At 39.1% G+C, this 18,836-nt stretch overlaps 1 protein-coding gene across 1 annotated transcript in view; it reads right to left on the reverse strand.

Annotated features, from left to right (window-relative positions):
* The window catches only part of SYN2 (synapsin II), a 148,626-nt gene that overhangs the window by 22,208 nt on the left and 107,582 nt on the right, over positions 1-18,836 (reverse strand). Inside the window, exons 6-9 of the mRNA XM_063291840.1 lie at positions 8,206-8,268; positions 4,978-5,120; positions 3,312-3,386; positions 1,812-1,914 (exon numbers count right to left, since the gene is read on the reverse strand). Of these exons, the coding sequence (XP_063147910.1) occupies positions 1,812-1,914; positions 3,312-3,386; positions 4,978-5,120; positions 8,206-8,268 (384 nt within the window). The remainder of the gene's footprint in view (positions 1-1,811; positions 1,915-3,311; positions 3,387-4,977; positions 5,121-8,205; positions 8,269-18,836) is intronic.

The following is an 18,836-nucleotide window of genomic DNA, read 5'->3' on the forward strand; positions in this document are numbered from 1 at the left end:
ATCATCCTTCTAGAATGCAGCTTTAATGTGGCAAAGAAGCCTCATAGGAACTAGTACAAGATATATCATTTCAGTGGTTAATTGTAGTTGAATGACAGAGTTGAAACTAGAAAGTAGTGAGCTACTGGGCTAACCAGCAGACCAGGAATCTACTATATACTTTGCTGCCTCTACCACAAATGAAAAACAGATAAAAGATTGCAGTTGCATTTCCTCAAGGCTGAATGACATGGATGATGAAAACCATATTACATAATATTGTGGTGTAAATGTATTATTGTAGTAAACTATACATTTAGTACATAGTTTTAATCAAGAATTTTGGGTAGGATATAATTATTTCTTATCTTTCTTTTCTTTTACTTTTTCCCCCCTAATCAGAGCTGACAAAAACTAATGGAGCTTTTCAAGAATATTTTTTAAGTTTAGAAACCCAGATACACAATAAAAGTTATAATCCCTATTCATAAGCTTGATGACTGTGAAAGAATTTTTCAAAACTAGAAAAGCAAGACTGAACATTGTAGCAAAGTCATAATGTTAATAGTTGAAACTTTAGGATTGCTATCAGTTTGCCTGGGAAAACTTTAGGCCAACAGATTTGTCATCTTCCTCTCACCTATGGCTACCTTCCAAGTTTTACTAAGAAGTTTCTTAGTAAAATAATATTCTCATTTTCTCAAGAATCTGATCAAGTTAAATTGGATTCTGCTTTTGCTAAACAGGTGTCAGCCTTCTGAGGTAGGCCAGCTCAGGAAACAGACATCACAAGGACTACTGGAACTTAATTTTATTGTTGCAGGGTATAACAGAAATGTGAAAGCCTGCAAGAGTTTCCTTCTTCCCCTTTTTATGCCATATAGAATCTAGGAAGTTATTTTGAGTCTCTTTCCCATGCTCCTTCCCTTCCCAGGGCTGAAATGTCATTCATTGTCTCTTTTATCTGCTAACAGCTTTTAGATAACTTTGCCAACTTTATGTCTGTTTTCCTCAATACATAGATTTACCAAGCTCAGATGCATCCCAGTTTATTGGTTAAATAGCCCCTAAAATTTTGTCTTTTCTATGAATTAAAGAATATTTGTTCCATAAACCACTAGAGACAGACATTTAACTGATCAGTAGCATACACTAATATTTAGCATGGGAAGATATATTTTATGTCTTAAAAGGATATATGACTGTATTCTTAATTTCCCTTTTCATGTAAAATGTAATTTTCTTGGGTTTGTTTTAGGAAAGGGCAACCCATCAATTTTGTGCCCAAAGCAATAATGGAGAGTTCACTTAGAAAGAAAAGCTTAGGAAAATCTGATGCAAATATTTTGATATTTGGCCTGAGACTATACACTCAGAACCACCTCATGGTATGATTGTGCTTTCCCACAAACAATGTTACTTACTGTGATACATAGCTTGCTTTAACTATCTGAACTTCAGCACTCTAAATCACCTATCTCCCCCAAAGAGGTGGAAAGTTTAATTTACTCCTATCTTAACAGTAACAGGAGAGAGAGAAAGGGGGACATATGGCTTCTACCATTCAAATGTTCTAGAAGTCCCTTAAGACCAGGCTCTGTTCCCAAGCCTGGGTTTAAGGTGTTTGTGGAGCCTCTGGTGATTTTTTTCTTGGATGTTATTTATGTGATTTTGTCCAGGTGGTCATGTTCCTTTTGTTTTTTAAATGATATATTATTTTAAAAACTGTTAGCTGCCCAGAGCCTTTTGGGGGTCAGGAGGCCTCAAAATCCAAGAAATAAATACATAATTAAAAAATAATGGCAGTGACAGAGAAAAAGCACTTATCGTACCTCAAAAATATAATCCTTCCCATCCTTCCCATGAACTGCTTTGACAGCACATATATCCAAGCCACCAAACATCTCAGAGCAGCTATCAATCCAGAGCTTGTACCTGGAATTTGAAGAGAAGCTCCCACTAGCTTAAAAACATAAGTTTGTCACAACAGAGATTCAGCTAAATGGCTTCGGTTTAGACTGCATTCAGAGTATTTTTCTTTCTATCACATCCTAAAAGGTCATACAGGGCAGTAGCTGGAATATGTCTAAGCTGTCATATTCTTTTAATATACAAAAGGTCCAATGAGGCAGCTATAGCATATCTATTTTAGGCGTTAATATGGGAGTTTAAAAACTCCAGAAAGCTGTGAGATTTGGCCACAGAATATACAAGAGAGTTTAGGATCAATGAACCAGATCTGGGGGATCATGTATAATATGCTATGCTTTTTAGTTCAAAGCATTTTTCATTTTTAAACTACACTTCTCTTAATATCATCAATACATCAGTGTTCTCTTAGATGAACATACAAAATATTGTATGTCTGCTAATCAAAGATAACATATAGAAGCCCATGTACCAGGAGCAGTGCTGGCTAAAGGTCACTGATGTATGTTTATATAGTCAAACAGACATCTGCCAAGATGCATAACAATATATCTCTTACATTAATCTCTCACATTGCTTACTTTAAAGTCACCAAATAAATGATTACTCTTAAGATGGCGTTGTATACATTCTGAATGCTGCAATATGACATTATAGTAATTTTCTGAGGAACCCCCACTCCTAAAATATACATTGAAAAAATGTTATGGAAAAGCACTGAGGAAATCTCATGGTGCATAAAAAACAGCTTCTCATATTTTTTGCCAGCTTCATTTCTAAGAGGCTTTTTTGGACGTATGTCAAATTCAACATCTGTAGAAGTACTGACTGAAGTGATTGAGTTTGTTCAAAAATCACTTCTGTTGTAAAGAACTACAGCAATTGAATCTCAGTATTTCTTTTCATTGTGAGCCTGGTGAAAAATCAAAGTAAAACAAAAGTGATTTTGAAAAAAGTACCACTGGCCCCACCAGGCTAGGAGCATCATGCAAATCCAAGCATAATTTTATACTGCAGTAGAAAAAAAAACAGTGACTGATTTGATGGCATGCATTCTGAGAATATTTTTTTAAATAAAACAAGGTATCATTTAAAAAATAAATAGTATCTATTCTAATGCCATGAAACTTCTTCAGAAGGGGTGCTTTGCAACATGTGGCCCCAAAACACCTCTTTTTGAACTGCTAAAGCTGCCACAACTATTTCACATTCAAGCAGTTGTTTCAGAAGTTGCTCCTGGCAATCTCTGCATTTAAGTGCTTCTGAAGCGGCCCTAACATCTCTGCAGTTTCCAGGGGTTCTGATTCCAGTAGAAATTAAAAGTTATGAAAAGGAAAAGCTAAAAACAGAGAAAACAACAATAAAAACTCTTGAGTACACAACTTACAGAACAACTTATTTACCTCTCTGTCATGGCAATTTGTTCTAACATTGCAGACCCAGTGTTCGTCTTCCAATTTCCAGATATAGAAGTCCTCCTGTGGAGAAATAGAAATGCTAAATTATCCAATTTCATAAACAACTATACAATTAATCATTACACTATGAGATCCGAATTTTTAACTAGTATTATAAGTAAAACCTGTCGGCTTCTGCATAGTATTTTTAGAAAAAAATTATATGAGAAAAAGCAGTTTCTTATATATACGGTTTTTGCTTTTGTGGTGTTGTGGGGAAAATAGGAGAAACAGTATTATGAACACTAGCTTAGGTTATACAAATAAAGGTGGGTTATAAATCAAATAAATACATGATTGATTCTGAATTGAATTCAGAGTTGTTATATCTAAAGTTCCTTAAATGCCTTCTGTCCTGCCTGAGGAAATGACTCTCCCATATGTTGTATCCTGATCTCTAGCTGAAGACCTGCTTCATGCTTTGTCTCAAAGGGTGGCCTGCCTAAAATTCACAAGGACAAGGGTGTCCTTGGTGATGGTTCCTGCATTTGGGAATTCCCTGCCACTCACAGTTCCATCTGCCTGTTTGGCCTGTTTTAAGAAAAACTTAACATATTTTGACAGCTTAACCTTTCTTCATAGTATCACAAAATGTAAGGCTTGGCAGGGACCTCAGAGATCATCTAGTACAGCCCTCTGCTCAGTGTAGATATCTATTACTAGAGCATCCCTCACAGATGGCCATCTAGCCTTTGTTTAACCACCTCCGCTGGTGAGTCTGTCATCCCTCATGGTAGTCCTGTCCTACAGTTGCAGTTAACACTGTGATTGTTTTCCTGTTATCCAACATAAATCTACTTCCTTGGAATGTATACTTGTTGTTTCTTATCTTGCCTTCTGGAGCAACACTGAACAATTCTGCTCCATCTCTCCATGGCAACCATTCAGATAGTCAAAGACAGCTATCATGCCCACAGTATACTCTTTTGGAGAATAAACCTACTCAGTGTCTCCAACTGTAGTTTTTATTTCTTATTTCCTTTATTTTTATGACACCTTTGCTTTTATATTTTATCTATACTCTATTTATTTGTTTTATTATTGCTTTACGGTACACTGTTTTCTCAGTTGAAAGTTACTGAAATACATTTGGATTTTTTAAATTAACTACAACATAAATTTGATTAATTTTTAATAAATTGATAAATTTGATAAATTAGAGCCTGTTTGGCCTAGTGGTTAAAGGATCAGGCTACAAACTAGAGACTGAGTTCTAGTCCCGCCTTAGGCATGAAAGACGGCTGGGTGACCCTGGGCCAGTCACTCTCTCTCAGCCCATCTCACCTCACAGGGTTGTTATTGTGGGGAAAATAGGTACAGAATACATAAATAAAATACTGGAAGTGATTTTATAACATTTCCCAGGGGAATAACTCTTTCGTATTTGTGCAGGATGCCTCTTGTTCTCACTCTTATTCTAATACATATGGTTGAAAAGGAAAGATTCAGTTCTTATTTCTGAATAATTTAGATCCATATTAGAATTGATGATTGACAGTACTGCTAAAAAGAATAGATTACCTACCTTTCCCAAAACAGAGGAAATAATGTTCATTCAATCTTAATATGGAAGAACAACAATACCACACAACCCCAGAATCTATTTGCTCACATGTAGGCTTTATAGTTGTTTCCAATCTTTTGGATCCTGATGTCATATTTGGAGTCTATGTAGGGTTCAGTGGTAGCATAGGTCTGGGTAAGTGCTACCACACTGGCTATATCCTGAAAATCATAATGGTTGTCTACCTTGACCTGTTTTCAACATCCACAAGTATTTATCATATGGAAACAAAAAAGAAAAAAGAATAAGCAAGGATTAAAATTCTGGAACAAATGGACACTGCGTTTCTAAGCATAATAGATTTCTCCAAGAAAGCCATTTCTAGTCATTCTTAACTATTAGTAATACCTCTCTCTGTATCTCCAACAACCTAAGAGACGGCTTTATACATAGACTTCACCAGATGGACAACACCGAAATCAGATTGACTACATCCTTTGCAGCCAAAGGTGGCGGACATCTATACAGTCGGTAAAAACAAGACCTGGAGCTGACTGTACTTCAGATCACGAACTTCTTCTTGAACAATTTAGGATCAGACTAAAGAGATTAGGGAAGATCCACAGATCAGCTAGATATGAGCTCACTAATATTCCTAAGGAATATGCAGTGGAGGTGAAGAATAGATGTAAGGGACTGGATTTAGTAGATAGTATCCAGGAAGAACTATGGACAGAAGTACGCAACATTGTTCAGGAGATAGCAACAAAATACATCTCAAAGAAAGAGAAAACCAAGAAGGCAAAATGGCTGTCTGCTGAGACACTAGAAGTAGCCCAAGAAAGAAGGAAAGCAGAAGGCGACAGCGATAGGGGGAGATATGCCCAATTAAATGCAAAATTCCAGAGGTTAGCCAGAAGAGATAAGGAATTATTTTTAAACAAGCAATGCTTGTGGAAGAAGACAATAGAATAGGAAGGACAAGAAACCTCTTCCAGAAAATTAGAAACATCAGAGGTAAATTCCAGGCAAAAATGGGAATGATCAAAAACAAAGATGGCAAGGACATAACAGAAGAAGAAGAGATCAAGAAAAGGTGGCAAGAATATACGGAAGACCTGTATAGCAATATCAGGGATAGCTTTGACAGTGTGGTCAGTGAGCTAGAGCCAGACATCCTGAAGGGTGAGGTTGAATGGGCCTTAAGAAGCATTACTAATAACAAGGCAGCAGGAGATGATGGCATCCCAGCTGAATTGTTCAAAATCTTGCGAGATGATGCTGTCAAGGTAATGCATGCTATATGCCAGCAAATTTGGAAAACACAAGAATGGCCATCAGATTGTAAAAAAAGAACTTATATCCCCATACCAAAAAAGGGAAACAGTAAAGAATGCTCAAACTATTGAACAGTGGCACTTATTTCACATGCCAGTAAGGTAATATTCAGGATCCTGCAAGGTAGACTTCAGCAATTCATGGAGCGAGAATTGCCAGATGTACAAGCTGGGTTTAGAAAAGGCAGAGGAACTAGAGACCAAATTGCCAATATCCGCTGGATAATGGAAAAAGCCAGGGAGTTTCAGAAAAACATCTATTTCTCTTTTATTGACTATTCTAAAGCCTTTGACTATGTGGACCATAACAAATTGTGGCAAGTTCTTAGTGGTATGGGGATACCAAGTCATCTTGTCTGCCTCCTGAGGAATCTGTATAACGACCAAGTAGCAACAGTAAGAACAGACCACGGAACAACGGACTGGTTTAAGATTGGGAAAGGAGTACGGCAGGGTTGTATACTCTCACCCTACCTATTCAACTTGTATGCAGAACACATCATGCGACATGCTGGGCTTGAGGAATCCAAGGCTGGGGTTAAAATTGCTGGAAGAAACATTAACAATCTCAGATATGCAGATGATACCACTTTGATGGCTGAAAGCAAAGAGAAACTGAGGAGCCTTATGATGAAGGTGAAAGAAGGAAGTGCAAAAGCTGGCTTGCAGCTAAACCTCAAAAAAACCAAGATGATGGCAACCAGCTTGATGGATAACTGGCAAATAGAGGGAGAAAACGTAGAGGCAGTGAAAGGCTTTGTATTTCTAGGCACAAAGATTACTCCAGATGCTGACTGCAGCTGGGAAATCAGAAGATGTTTAATCCTTGAGGGAAGAGCAATGACAAATCTCAATAAAACAGGTAAGAGCAGAGACATCACGTTGACAACAAAGGTCCGCACACTTAAAGCAATGGTATTCCCAGTAGTAACATATGGCTGTGAGAGCTGGGCCATAAGGAAGGCTGAGAGAAGGAAAATAGATGCTTTTGAACTGTGGTGTTGGAGGAAAATTCTGAGAGTGCCTTGGACTGCAAGAAGATCCAACCAGTCCATCCTCCAGGAAATAAAGCCAGACTGCTCACTTGAGGGAATGATATTAAAGGCAAAACTGAAATACTTTGGCCACATAATGAGAAGACAGGACACCCTGGAGAAGATGATGATGGTAGGGAGAGTGGAGGGCAAAAGGAAGAGGGGCCGACCAAGGGCAAGGTGGATGGATGATATTCTAGAGGTGACGGACTCGTCCCTGGGGGAGGTGGGGGTGTTGACGACCAACAGGAAGCTCTGGTGTGGGCTGGTCCATGAAGTCATGAAGAATTGGAAGCGACTAAATGAAAAAACTCTCTGTATCAGTCTCCTCCAACTTCCACATTTGTTGTACTACAATACCCATCATTCATAGCCAGGAATTGATTGTTTTGAGGGAGTGATGAGGGCTATAATACAACGCAATCACGTGTATCTGGAGACTGTTACATATAATTATATAGACAGATTGAATGTTCTACTAAAAACTAAGACTTTCCTACACATCCTGAGGTATGTAGGATAGTTCATGATATTCCATAAATAAAATAATCCTGAAAAACAGTTGTGAGAAATTTGCCCCAAGGTAAAATCAATAGGCTTGGACCTGGCTAATTATAGAACTAACATAAAATATATGAAATCGTTCTATTTCTGAAACAAGCAATTTTTTCTACAGTATTTTAGTCATATGAATATTTTTACTCTTTGAAGTATCTTTCAGCTTAAAATGATTTGATTTTTATCAGAGTTTTACAAACCTATGCTCAAGACAGTCACAAATATACCTAAAATTAAGCAAATACAAAGTGACAGACACCATGGTACATGCTTCAAACATTTCCATAATCATTGTTCTGAAGTTTTAATCTCTCTTGTTAGAGAGTTTAAAGTGAATATTTACATAACAAACTTCTAAAAAGCAGTCTGTTATCTTTCAGCAAGATACATATATAAAGCATGATCACCTTTCCCATGCCTGAATGAGCGTGTCCAATCTTCACAACAACAGGAAATGTTGGCAATGTCAGCTGAGAGGGAGAGGGAGAGAGAGAGAGAAAGAAGTTTAAAATAGTTGCATAACCAATGGACAATTCATTATCAAGACCATGTTTCTCTGTAGGTAGAAAAGCTTCATTAGAAATCTTGGAAATTGTTATTGAAATGCCACTGTTGTGGTATGCTATTCTTTGTCTTGCACTATATTTTGTGCATTTGGGGAAGTATAATTTCTTCCAAATAATCTTTCTTCCTTTAATGTTCAGAGGTTACCAAAGCTGTCATGTTCACCGTTCCAATGTTGCTGGTACATCGTAACGTTTTGCATGTCATTTCACTGATACATGTTTCATCTGGGAAGGGCGGAGGATTCCATTTCGGGGAGTTGTTATCTGTTGGCTGCTGGGTTGGAATGTGTTTGGGTTATCTCATGTGTTCAAGGTTACTTTCCCAGGATAGCAGTTGAAATGGTTACCAGCACCTGGGGGGGGGGGGAGTTTGTAACGGCAGGGCGAGGGGAGGGATTACGTTTGAGGCAAGGGTTTTTAGTTTGTATTTGGCGCGCTTTTACTCATTCTCAGTTTTCTCTGTATTTGCATACTATTCTTTTAATAAATCAGATATAATTAAGTACCTGCTTGTGAGTCTGAGTCTATTAGGATAGGCAACCATTACAAAAGCTTTGTCTCAAGCAGTAATCAATTGGAGAGGAGTTTTTAACTAGAGATTCCACTGCAGAATCTGGCTAGTTTTCAGCATTACTTCATGATTGTTTCCTGAAATCATATGTAAGAATGGGTTGTTGCGTGACAATGTAAGAAAGGCATATTTATTCAATGTATTTTTAGCTCTATGTTCCAAGTTGCAATTTTCCATATGCCATGACTGCCATTTGATAGACAGTGATCTCTGCTGACCATCATGGCCGTCAATTCATGCTTTCTCATAATGCTTTTTAAATAAGCTAGAGACTGTGTAGACTAGGTTACTTGTCTTACTCATATCTGTTGCACATGCAACATCCTCTCTAACACTAAGGATAGCACTTGGCAGTTTTGGAACATTTTCACTATGCCACAAGCACACCCAAAGCCCAGTTTTACTTCAAGCATGCACACACTATTCTATACAAGCAAGGATTCCTAATGTAGAGCTTCCTTGCAAGCCACGTACTGTTGCCTACATCTCACCAACTAAGAAGTATAGCCTGCATACAGATATAGACTCATTAAGAGACATTTGTAAATGTAACTGATGTTTCAATCTGAAAGTCAGTTCCAAAAGTAACAGTGAACAAACCAAGAACTAATATCAAGAAAATAAAAACCACACTACCTCAGGACACAAATTTAAGAACAAACTTTTAAAACAGCCCCCCCCCCCAAAATACTGTAGTAGTTAGGTGCTGCCATAAAGCCCCCTCTTTCATTACATTTTAACCAATCATCCTTCTTATCTTTTAGCGTGCTTGTCTTCTATTGGCCTCCCAGATTGCCCAATTTCTTCTTCCTGCAGTGTTGGAGTCTTGATTGATGATCAGCTGATTCTGCACCTGTCTACTGATCTTAAAGTGATAGCTGGAACTCTGATAAGCATTCAGAGGATGCAAGGACTTATGATGGAAGAAACTGCAGCTTTATTGGTGTATTCTTTGGTTGTTTCCCACTTTGTATTGTTGTAATAGTCTCCTGATTTTAATCCAGAACAGTGCTGTATGGGCTGTTCTGGAATTTTTAGGCTATTCCCATTCTCTTCCATTACAGGGGTCTCTTTATTGGCTCTCTATTTGAACTAGAGCCCAGATTAAACTAATGGAGCTTGCACTTAGAGCCTTGTTATAGATACTGGTACACCTAGATACTGGTATAGATAACTATACCAGTATCTGTCTGCCCTTATGTCCTCTGTTTTGCATAAATTATGGATGTGTTCGCATTGGTTATATTGTAGGGCAGTGTAGGGCAGCTGGCTGGGGAATTCTGGGAGTTGAAGTCCACCCATTTTAAAGTCATCAAGATTGAGAAACACTGTGGTAGGGTATATCTTTGCAATTACTTTCTCTAACTTGTATCATACTTTAATAAAGGCATGTAATACATCGGTAATAATGATGCCTGGTGGGCAAAAAAATGTTACAGAACAAAGATACTATATCTCCTTGTGGAGACTTTTCATTGTTAGATGCACACTACCATCAAACTTGTCCCAGTTTCTATTCAGGTTACTTTGGAAGGCAGAGGCACGCAGGGAAGAGTTTCTGACACGGCTAGCAGCCACCAGAGAGGTTCTTATGGAAAAAGGTAGCTCCTGAGGTGCCCAGTAGCAAGCCAGGTAAGGATTTAAAAATCAGTTATAAACAGCGAACAAGCCCAGAAACAATTCTGAAGCAATGGAACCACTTCAGCATTGACAAAATATGTCTGTGCTGGCAGTCCTAGTTAATAATGTTCTGCATGTAACATTTCTACGTAACTGTCAGAGCCAACCCCATATATACTATAAACATTTAGTATAAATCGTTGTTGTATTACCCATAAGACAAGGGTTCCTATTGTTATGAGTTTCCCGTTATACTACATGGATTGCTGTTTTATCCTTTTCTTTTTGTTTGTTTTGCATCTACTAGACATAGAGTGAGTGTCTAGAATTGAGAATGTTGGTGTTTGTGGTATTGTTGGTCACGAGCCACTATTTATTTAATTGCAAATATATAAATATTTGCTTGATTCATTACTTCCATACTGTATTGCACACTGCAAATTATGAACTAAATAATTCATACATTTTAAATTTTTTAAAACTAATTTAACAACACAGTGAATACAGAATATAAAATCTTTTAAAGAATATATCTACTGTAAGTAACATTAACATATCTATTAAGTGTATCCATTTGCTTCAGTCAAAGCCCATTATCAAACCATAGTCAATTCACCCAGAGATCTTTTGAAGCAATTCTGTTTAGAGAGAACAGAAACTAAGTTTTTACCAAAACTTTGAATCCATCTTGGATTGGGAGAAGGGGGGAATAATACATCTTTGGGACCACCAGCAGCTTTCCAGTGAGGGAAGGACTCTCCAATGGCAGTATTTCGAAAAGAAAATTTGAAATAACAGCAGAAATTGCTTAATGTTTTCAGTGTTGTTTTTGGAAACTCATTCTCATAGGAAGGGAAAACTGAACACATTCTGAATGAAGTCTATAATCTCATTTTGCAGGGAAATCGTTATTTTCTTTTACAGTGTCTATTGCAAGTAACAGTCTTCTTTTCAGCCCTGCATTATTCTAGGTAGGTGACTTTCTCAGTCCAGTCTGCTTCAGAGCAAAGATATCTGAAAGAGGCCACAATTACTTCAAAATGACATTACATGTGTGATGATGTCATCCGGTAAATTATGTGAATTATATAACTACATCATGCAAAGTGAAGAAGAAACAGTGAGAGAAAAGCAGTCTCTGAGATATCCAGGCTGTGCAATACAAAAGGTAGCAACCAGCACCTTGAATTTATTTATTTGTTTATTCAAATGTGTTATAGCTACCCAATTCCAATGAGAATTGTACCTGGAAGTGCACCAATAACCAGTGCAGCTCACATAGCAGAGTTGTTTACATGGGTGTACCTAGCTACACCTACAACTGCTTGTGTTGCCACACTGTGGACCAGCTGCAGCTTCTGAGTGGTCTACAAGGACAGCTACTGCAATAGTCCAAAAACAAGATGACTAAGGTGTCAATGATTGTAAGAAGGGACTCCTGGTCCAGGAAAGGGTACAACTGGCACACCAGATGGTGCAAAAGCCCTTTTGGCAATAGCTGCCACTTACTATTTGAGCAGGATCTGTGAGTCCAGGAGGATCCCCAAATTGTGCATTAGTTTGGTTTGGGGAAATATTTTTATAGGTCCCTGTATCTCCTATGACATCTCGTGATCTGGTTGGCCCAAGAATTTCTGACGTTACTCCCAAATTGTATTGGTTGCTAACTGTCCAGATTTTTACTCACTACAGGTTATTTATTTATTTATTTATTTATCAATCAATCAATCAGATTTATATGGTTGTGCATCTCACACAAGGTGACTCTGGGTGGCGTACAATAAAACCAACAATTAAAACATATTATAAAAACAGTTAAAGCAAATAATTAAACATACTGTAAATAAGAGCAAGATTGCAAGAGGGTTAAAATCAGCTTGTTGTACATGATGCAGCCAATGCGTGGGCTCCCTGCTGCTAGGGGATCCCCAGGCTTGGTGAAAAAAACACGTTTTGAGGGCTTTATTTATTTATTTATCAAATTTGTCACCGCCCAACTCCTCCCACCGGAGGGACTCTGGGCAGCTTTCCAGAAGACCATAAGGGTTGGGGCCAAGCTCGCCTCAGGGGGGCTGATGTCCCAAAGGACAGGTGCTACTGCAGAAAATGCTCATCTCCTAAGTCCTGTCAGATGGAACTCCTTAGCAGCCATGACCTGCAACATGGCTGTTCTGCTGGACCTGATGGGATGGGTAAATATAATCCGGGAGAGGCGGTCCCTCAAAGAACCTGGCCCCATGCCATGAAGGGCTTTAAAGGTCAAAACCAGGACCTTGAATTGGACCTGGAAGCAGACTGATCACCAACGCAGCTCACGGAGGAGAGGTATGATGTGCGTCCTCCTAGTGACACACACAACTGCCCATGCCACTGCATTTTGCACCAGCTGAAGCTTCCAGATACTCTTCAAGGGCAGCCCCATGTAGAGCATGTTACGATAGCCCATTCGGGAGGTTACCAGGGTGTAACTGTAACTGTTATGTCTTAAACCCCTGGGATTTCCTAGTAGTATTCCATCTAAATTCTGCCCAGGTCTGACTCTGCTTAGCTTTGCCAAAATTGGCTATATATGCCATCGAGTGGGCTGACTATGCCTTAGGCCAATCAGTTAAAACTGAAATACTGCATTTTTGCCAGGTTAAATTTACTTACTAATTACTTACTAATTTCTTTGATTACATGCCACTTAAATGGATTTCTTGTATCTAGATTCTCCTGTCAATAATCAAGCCATAAATCTGCCACTTTTTTTCTTCCTACCGTGTATTAAACCATATCTTCTTCTTTAGACTGGACTGCACTTTTCAACAAAAGCCTCAGAATCCTTTGATATAAACAAAAACTAAAAATGAAAATAAATCTGCAATATATCAGGAAAGGAAAACATGAGACTGTTATCAGTTACTATATATTGATTTTCACTGATACATAGCAATGCTTATCAAAAATAATGCTAACTTTCTAAGCTTGTTTAAATATTTAAGCCATAATTCTTTCTTATCATCATCCAAAACTGCACTATTTTATTGAAGAATAATGTTATGTGATGTAAGGCTAGCTACTTGGAATATATACTCTGCTACTCACTAAAACGCCATACGTTTTTTAAATAAATTGAGCAGTGAAATAAGTTCCCATTCATTGGAAAACTTTCCAATTGCCCTTTTTTCCTTGTTCTTTCCATTCCTCCCTTATTGGTTCTAGTTCTGCTTTCATAATTTTTCCATTTCTTGGCACGCAAACCCAAATCATGTCAATCACATCCTGAAGCTCTTGCCCAAACAGTAGCTGCCCAATTAAAGATGGCCAGAGTCCAAAGGATTCAAGAGTTTGCTCTTTCTCATCTTGTAGAAACACTTTCTGTAATATTTCTTGTATTCAGAATTCACCTGAACTATTACTCATTTTGTGTCTGACTTCTTCTTACTATATGTGTTTTAATAGCAGCAGAGTACTGTAAGTGGTAACAATTGGTGGCTGTGTCCCATCACATGTTACATGTTTTCCCAAAACTCACTGTGACATCTAACTTCATAATGTTGTTCATAAATCCTGTAAAGAGTGGCGAAGCAGGGTATAATAGTTTGTTCTCCTTTTCAAGTAACAAGTATCTTTATTGTGGTCAAAGACCATTATAGAACAAAACTCAATAGTAAAAAACAAGTTGCATTAAAAAAAAGAATGGTAAAATCCCTGGGCTCATTAATCGGTCAACTGCACATTTTTCATACAATGTAGCAGAATTTAGTTACACTTAATGTAGCAGAATTTAGTTACACTTAGGGTAACATAGTTTTTACTCTCAGGTATCTATAAGTAAAATTGATTGGAATGACCAGGAAATGTGCTTAAATGTGGAATTATCAAATTCTGAACACATGCCAGCATAAAATGGGCAATATAATACCTCCTTTGCCAGGTGGGCAAAACCAAATGGGACACCTTTGAATCTCTCTTCTAAGACTGCAGTAGTACGGGCATCAAATTAAGCCAAGGAGAATGCACTCCTTTATTAAGGGATTGTAATTTGATTTAGGGATCTAGTAGGTCTAAGGAGGGTGAATCAGCTGGTCAGGAGTATATCCTTGGGAAGAGATGCCAGATCTTACTGGTTATCACTGTCTTTAATCTGCTGCAATTACTACTGCATGCTTGTTCCCGAACGTGCAGAGTCGGGTCAATGAAAATCCAAGGTGCTTCCATTTTTAACCTACTGCTTTGGGCCAGGATGACACAGAAATGTCAGTGAGAATCTGAGATGTCAGACCTACAGGAGCAAAGTATATTTTGGCCCAATATGTGAAGATGTACAGTATAACTAGGCATTGTTCTCTACTTTGGAGCTTCCAATTCTTTACAAGATTACTATTTTACCACATTAGAATCTAAAGACAGAAAATCCTACAACTGAATAAATTGACTTTCTAGTCTATGTATTTTCCACATACATAGAATAAACCTCTCTGAAACATGTGTGTGCTTCAGTGGCCATACTATCACTCCACCAGCCTCTTCCAAATCCGAGGCCCATTTCTTTCCTTCAGCAATTGAGTTTTTATATTCCCATGCTTTTCCTACATTGCCTCTAACATTCCTCTAATCCTTTCCTCCTTTAGCCAAATTAATGTTTTGAATTACATATTGGTAAAGTTCTCTCTGTCATCTTTGGTTTTCATTTTGCAACTTGCCTCTATTTTTCTATATTTCTCCCAACTCTTGTTTTGTCATGTTCCATTTTCCCCATAATTGTATGAGATTCAGTTCTAAAAGCCACAGGGACGTACTTACATCTAACTGCTAGCCACTGCTATAGTCTTCTAAAATACTACTTAGACATCATTCTCAAGAGTAGTAGGAAGAGACCGAGACCTGCATTTTCACAAATTTGTTGTAATTTAGGTTTAACCTCTACAGGAAGAACATCTGCCAGAGACTTCTGGAACTTCTGACTTCTAAAATTTCCTTCACTTAAAAAAAAACCCCTGAACATTTTGCCAAGTTTCTATTACCTGCCTTTTAAAAGAAAACTGCAATTGTAATTCATTTACAGGAACGACATCCAGTTTGCAACAAATATTTATCTTTTTTCTCTTTGCCTCAAGGGAACAGAAACAGAACATGGAAAATAAATAGAATAAACAAAATTTATTTTGCAGGAACCAGTTCAGCTACTTCAAAAAGCCTTGAAAACTTCTACAGGATTCCTTTTCCATCCTCTTCCTACCAGTTTTCCAGTTTGGTTGTTCCCAAAGAGAAAATTATTTAGTCTTAATAGCTTTTCTCTGATTCCCAACAGATTCCAGCAATGTTGAATTTAATCCGATTAATTCCAGGTAAGATTTTAGTACCACAAGTGATTGTGATTCTAAAGTGGATCTTGATATTTATTGAAAGCCTTAACTTTACAACTGAATGTAAATGCTGTTCACTTGCTAAGATCTGGCATAATCCTCCCCGCCAAAAATTAGATTGGCCCCATCCCTGTTAGCCTTTTACAAGGCCTTGAAAACTTGGTTTTGTGCCCAAGCCTGGGGTCCTGGGTATGGGATAGAGCCCATCTTTTGGCACTGTGGATGATTGGCTGGATAATTCTCAGTTACTATGTGTTTTATTATTTTTTATATTGTGTATTTTATGTATTTTATTTATTTTAATGTAAACCATCTAGAGTCACATAAAGGTGAGATGGGTGGCTATACAAATTGAATGAATGAATGAATGAATGAATGAATGAATGAATGAATGAATGAATGAATGATGGAGTCCTTGTAGCCTCTGGTCATGAAAATCTGTACATACTGTATTTATCATCATCTACTGACTGCAGATTGAATGGCTGCGTTTGCTGGCCAAATCCAGCATGATTTCACTTCCTTGACTGCCTGTATTACTACTCTGGGAAATTATTGTAATGGCAAAGAGAAATCAATGTTGGGTCCCATCTACCTTTGGGATTTCCTGTTTAAAATGGATTTTCTTCTCTCTCTATATACGTATCATTGCTTGGTAAAGGTTTAGATTTCTAAAGCAAGTTTTTGAGTTTTCCGCCTTCTCTCTCCTCCAGCTGCTAGTTAGCTGGTTTCCCATCTTCTGATGCAAAAGAACGTTATCTCTTTCTAAAACACTTCTAAAAGTATTTTGCTAACTCCAAGGTCAGCAACCTGTGGCAGGGCGGGTTTTGCTGGTATCTCGCATCTCACAAAAACCTTTGCTAGCTGATAGGCAAGAAGTAGATTTGGAAGGCTGCCTGACTTCCAAATGACACTTGGTGGCTTGCATAGTTAAAAGGAGGGAGGGAGGGACAGACAGACAGACAGATATTTATGCTTGGAGGAAAACCACCCAGTACGTTACCAAAAATCTGCCAGGGGCCTGACAAGCAACCGAACCCCAGGCCTGGGAGAAAAGCCAGGTTTTTAAGACTTGTAGATACCTTGTAGGGAGGAAGCCAAGCAAATCTCCCAGAGGCAATGCTGTTCCAGAGGGTGGGCACCAGAATCAAGAAGCGTGCTTCATTAGAATATGAATAATTTTTTTGAGAATCTGAAAGGAGAAGCTTCAGCATAGACTTGATATCCAGGAAAGGGGATGCATACTAACTGGTTTAATCTGGGGAATGTTTTCTGTTTTTTCTGACAAGGATAGAGCTTGCAAGTGCTGGAAAAACAGGAGAACCTGTTCTGCGTTTACATTCCTCTATGGCATGCAGCCAGGTTTTGCCTTGTTGCCTTGTCTGTGAGTACAATACAATTTGCATTTTAAATTGTTCTTTTGCTTTGCTTTGTAAATTTATTTAATTTATTTATTTATTAGATTTTTATCACTGCCCATCCCCTCCCAGGAAGGACTCTGGGCGGTTTACAATAAAAACAAGTTAAAATTCAAGTCGATTATAAATACAAAATACAATAAAAATGAAAATATAATAAAATCTAGACGGCTAAAAGTTCTCTCTCAGGCTGTGAATATAAGGGCCATTCCAGGATCGTCCTAGGGCGCCAGCCATCCCTAGGAGTGGCCATTCCTCTTCCCAATCCAGGCCTGCTGGCAGAACCAGGTTTTTAATTTTTTACAGAAGTCCAGGAGCGATGGGGCCTGTCTCACTTCCGGGGGCGGGAGCTATTGCAGAGAAGGGCTGCTTCCAAGACCCCGCAACATGGAATTCCTTTACGGACAGGGTCTGTAACATGCCCTCTCTGCATGAGCGGGTGGGATGGGTCGATGTGGGAATGAGACAGTCCCTCAGGTAACCTGGCCCCATGCCATGTAGGGCTTTAAAGGAGATAACCAACACCTTGAATTGGACCCGGAAGCAAACTGGAATCCAGTGCAGCTCACGCAGCAGAGGTTTTATATGTGCCAACCTTGGGGCACTGAAGATTGCCCGTGCGGCTCCATTCTGGACCAGCTGTAGATTCTGGATACTCTTCAAGGGTAGCCCCATGTAGAGCGCATTACAGTAGTCTATGTGGGAGATGACCAGGGCATGAGTGACCGTTCGAAGGGCCTCTCAGTCCAGGAAAGGGCCTAACTGGTGCACAACACGAAGTTGAGCAAAGGCCCTCCTGGCCATGACTGCCCCCTGCTCTTCAAGCAGGAGTTGTGAGTCCAAGAGGACCTCCAGGTTACACACTGGGTCTGTCTGGGACAGTGCGACCCCATCCAGAACTAGAGATGACAATTTCCCAAATCCCAAGGAGCCATTAAACCACAGCCACTTCGTCTTACCAGGGTTCAGCTGAAGCCTGTTGTTCCCCATCCAGGCCCCAATAGCCCCCAGGCACCTGGAGAGGGTGGTCATGGTGTAACTTACTTCACCCAGGATGGAGATGTATAATTAGGTATCATCAGCATACTGATGATACCTCGTCGCATGATGATGGATGATCTCACCCAGTGGTTTCATGTAGATGTTAAAAAGGAACAGGGAGAGTACTGAGCCCTGTGGGACCCCACAAAGGAGGGGCCATGGGCTGGATCTCTCACTCCCTATCAACACCGATTGGGACTGGCCCTGGAGGAAGGAGGCGTACCAGTGTAAAACCACGCCACCCCCCCCCCCCAACTCCCTGAGTCGCCCCAAAAGGATACCATGGTCGATGGTATAGAAAGCCGCTGAGAGGTCAAGAAGAGCAATGATGGATGCACTGCCCCCATCCTGCTCCTGCCAGAGGTCATCCATAAGTGCGACCAATGCTGTTTCCGTCCCATAACCGGGCCTGAAACCTGACTGGAAGGGGTCTAGATAATCCATTTCATCCAGGATCCTCTGGAGCTGCAA

This window comes from Candoia aspera, chromosome 2 (genome assembly GCF_035149785.1).
Source record: "Candoia aspera isolate rCanAsp1 chromosome 2, rCanAsp1.hap2, whole genome shotgun sequence".
NCBI lineage: Eukaryota > Metazoa > Chordata > Lepidosauria > Squamata > Boidae > Candoia > Candoia aspera.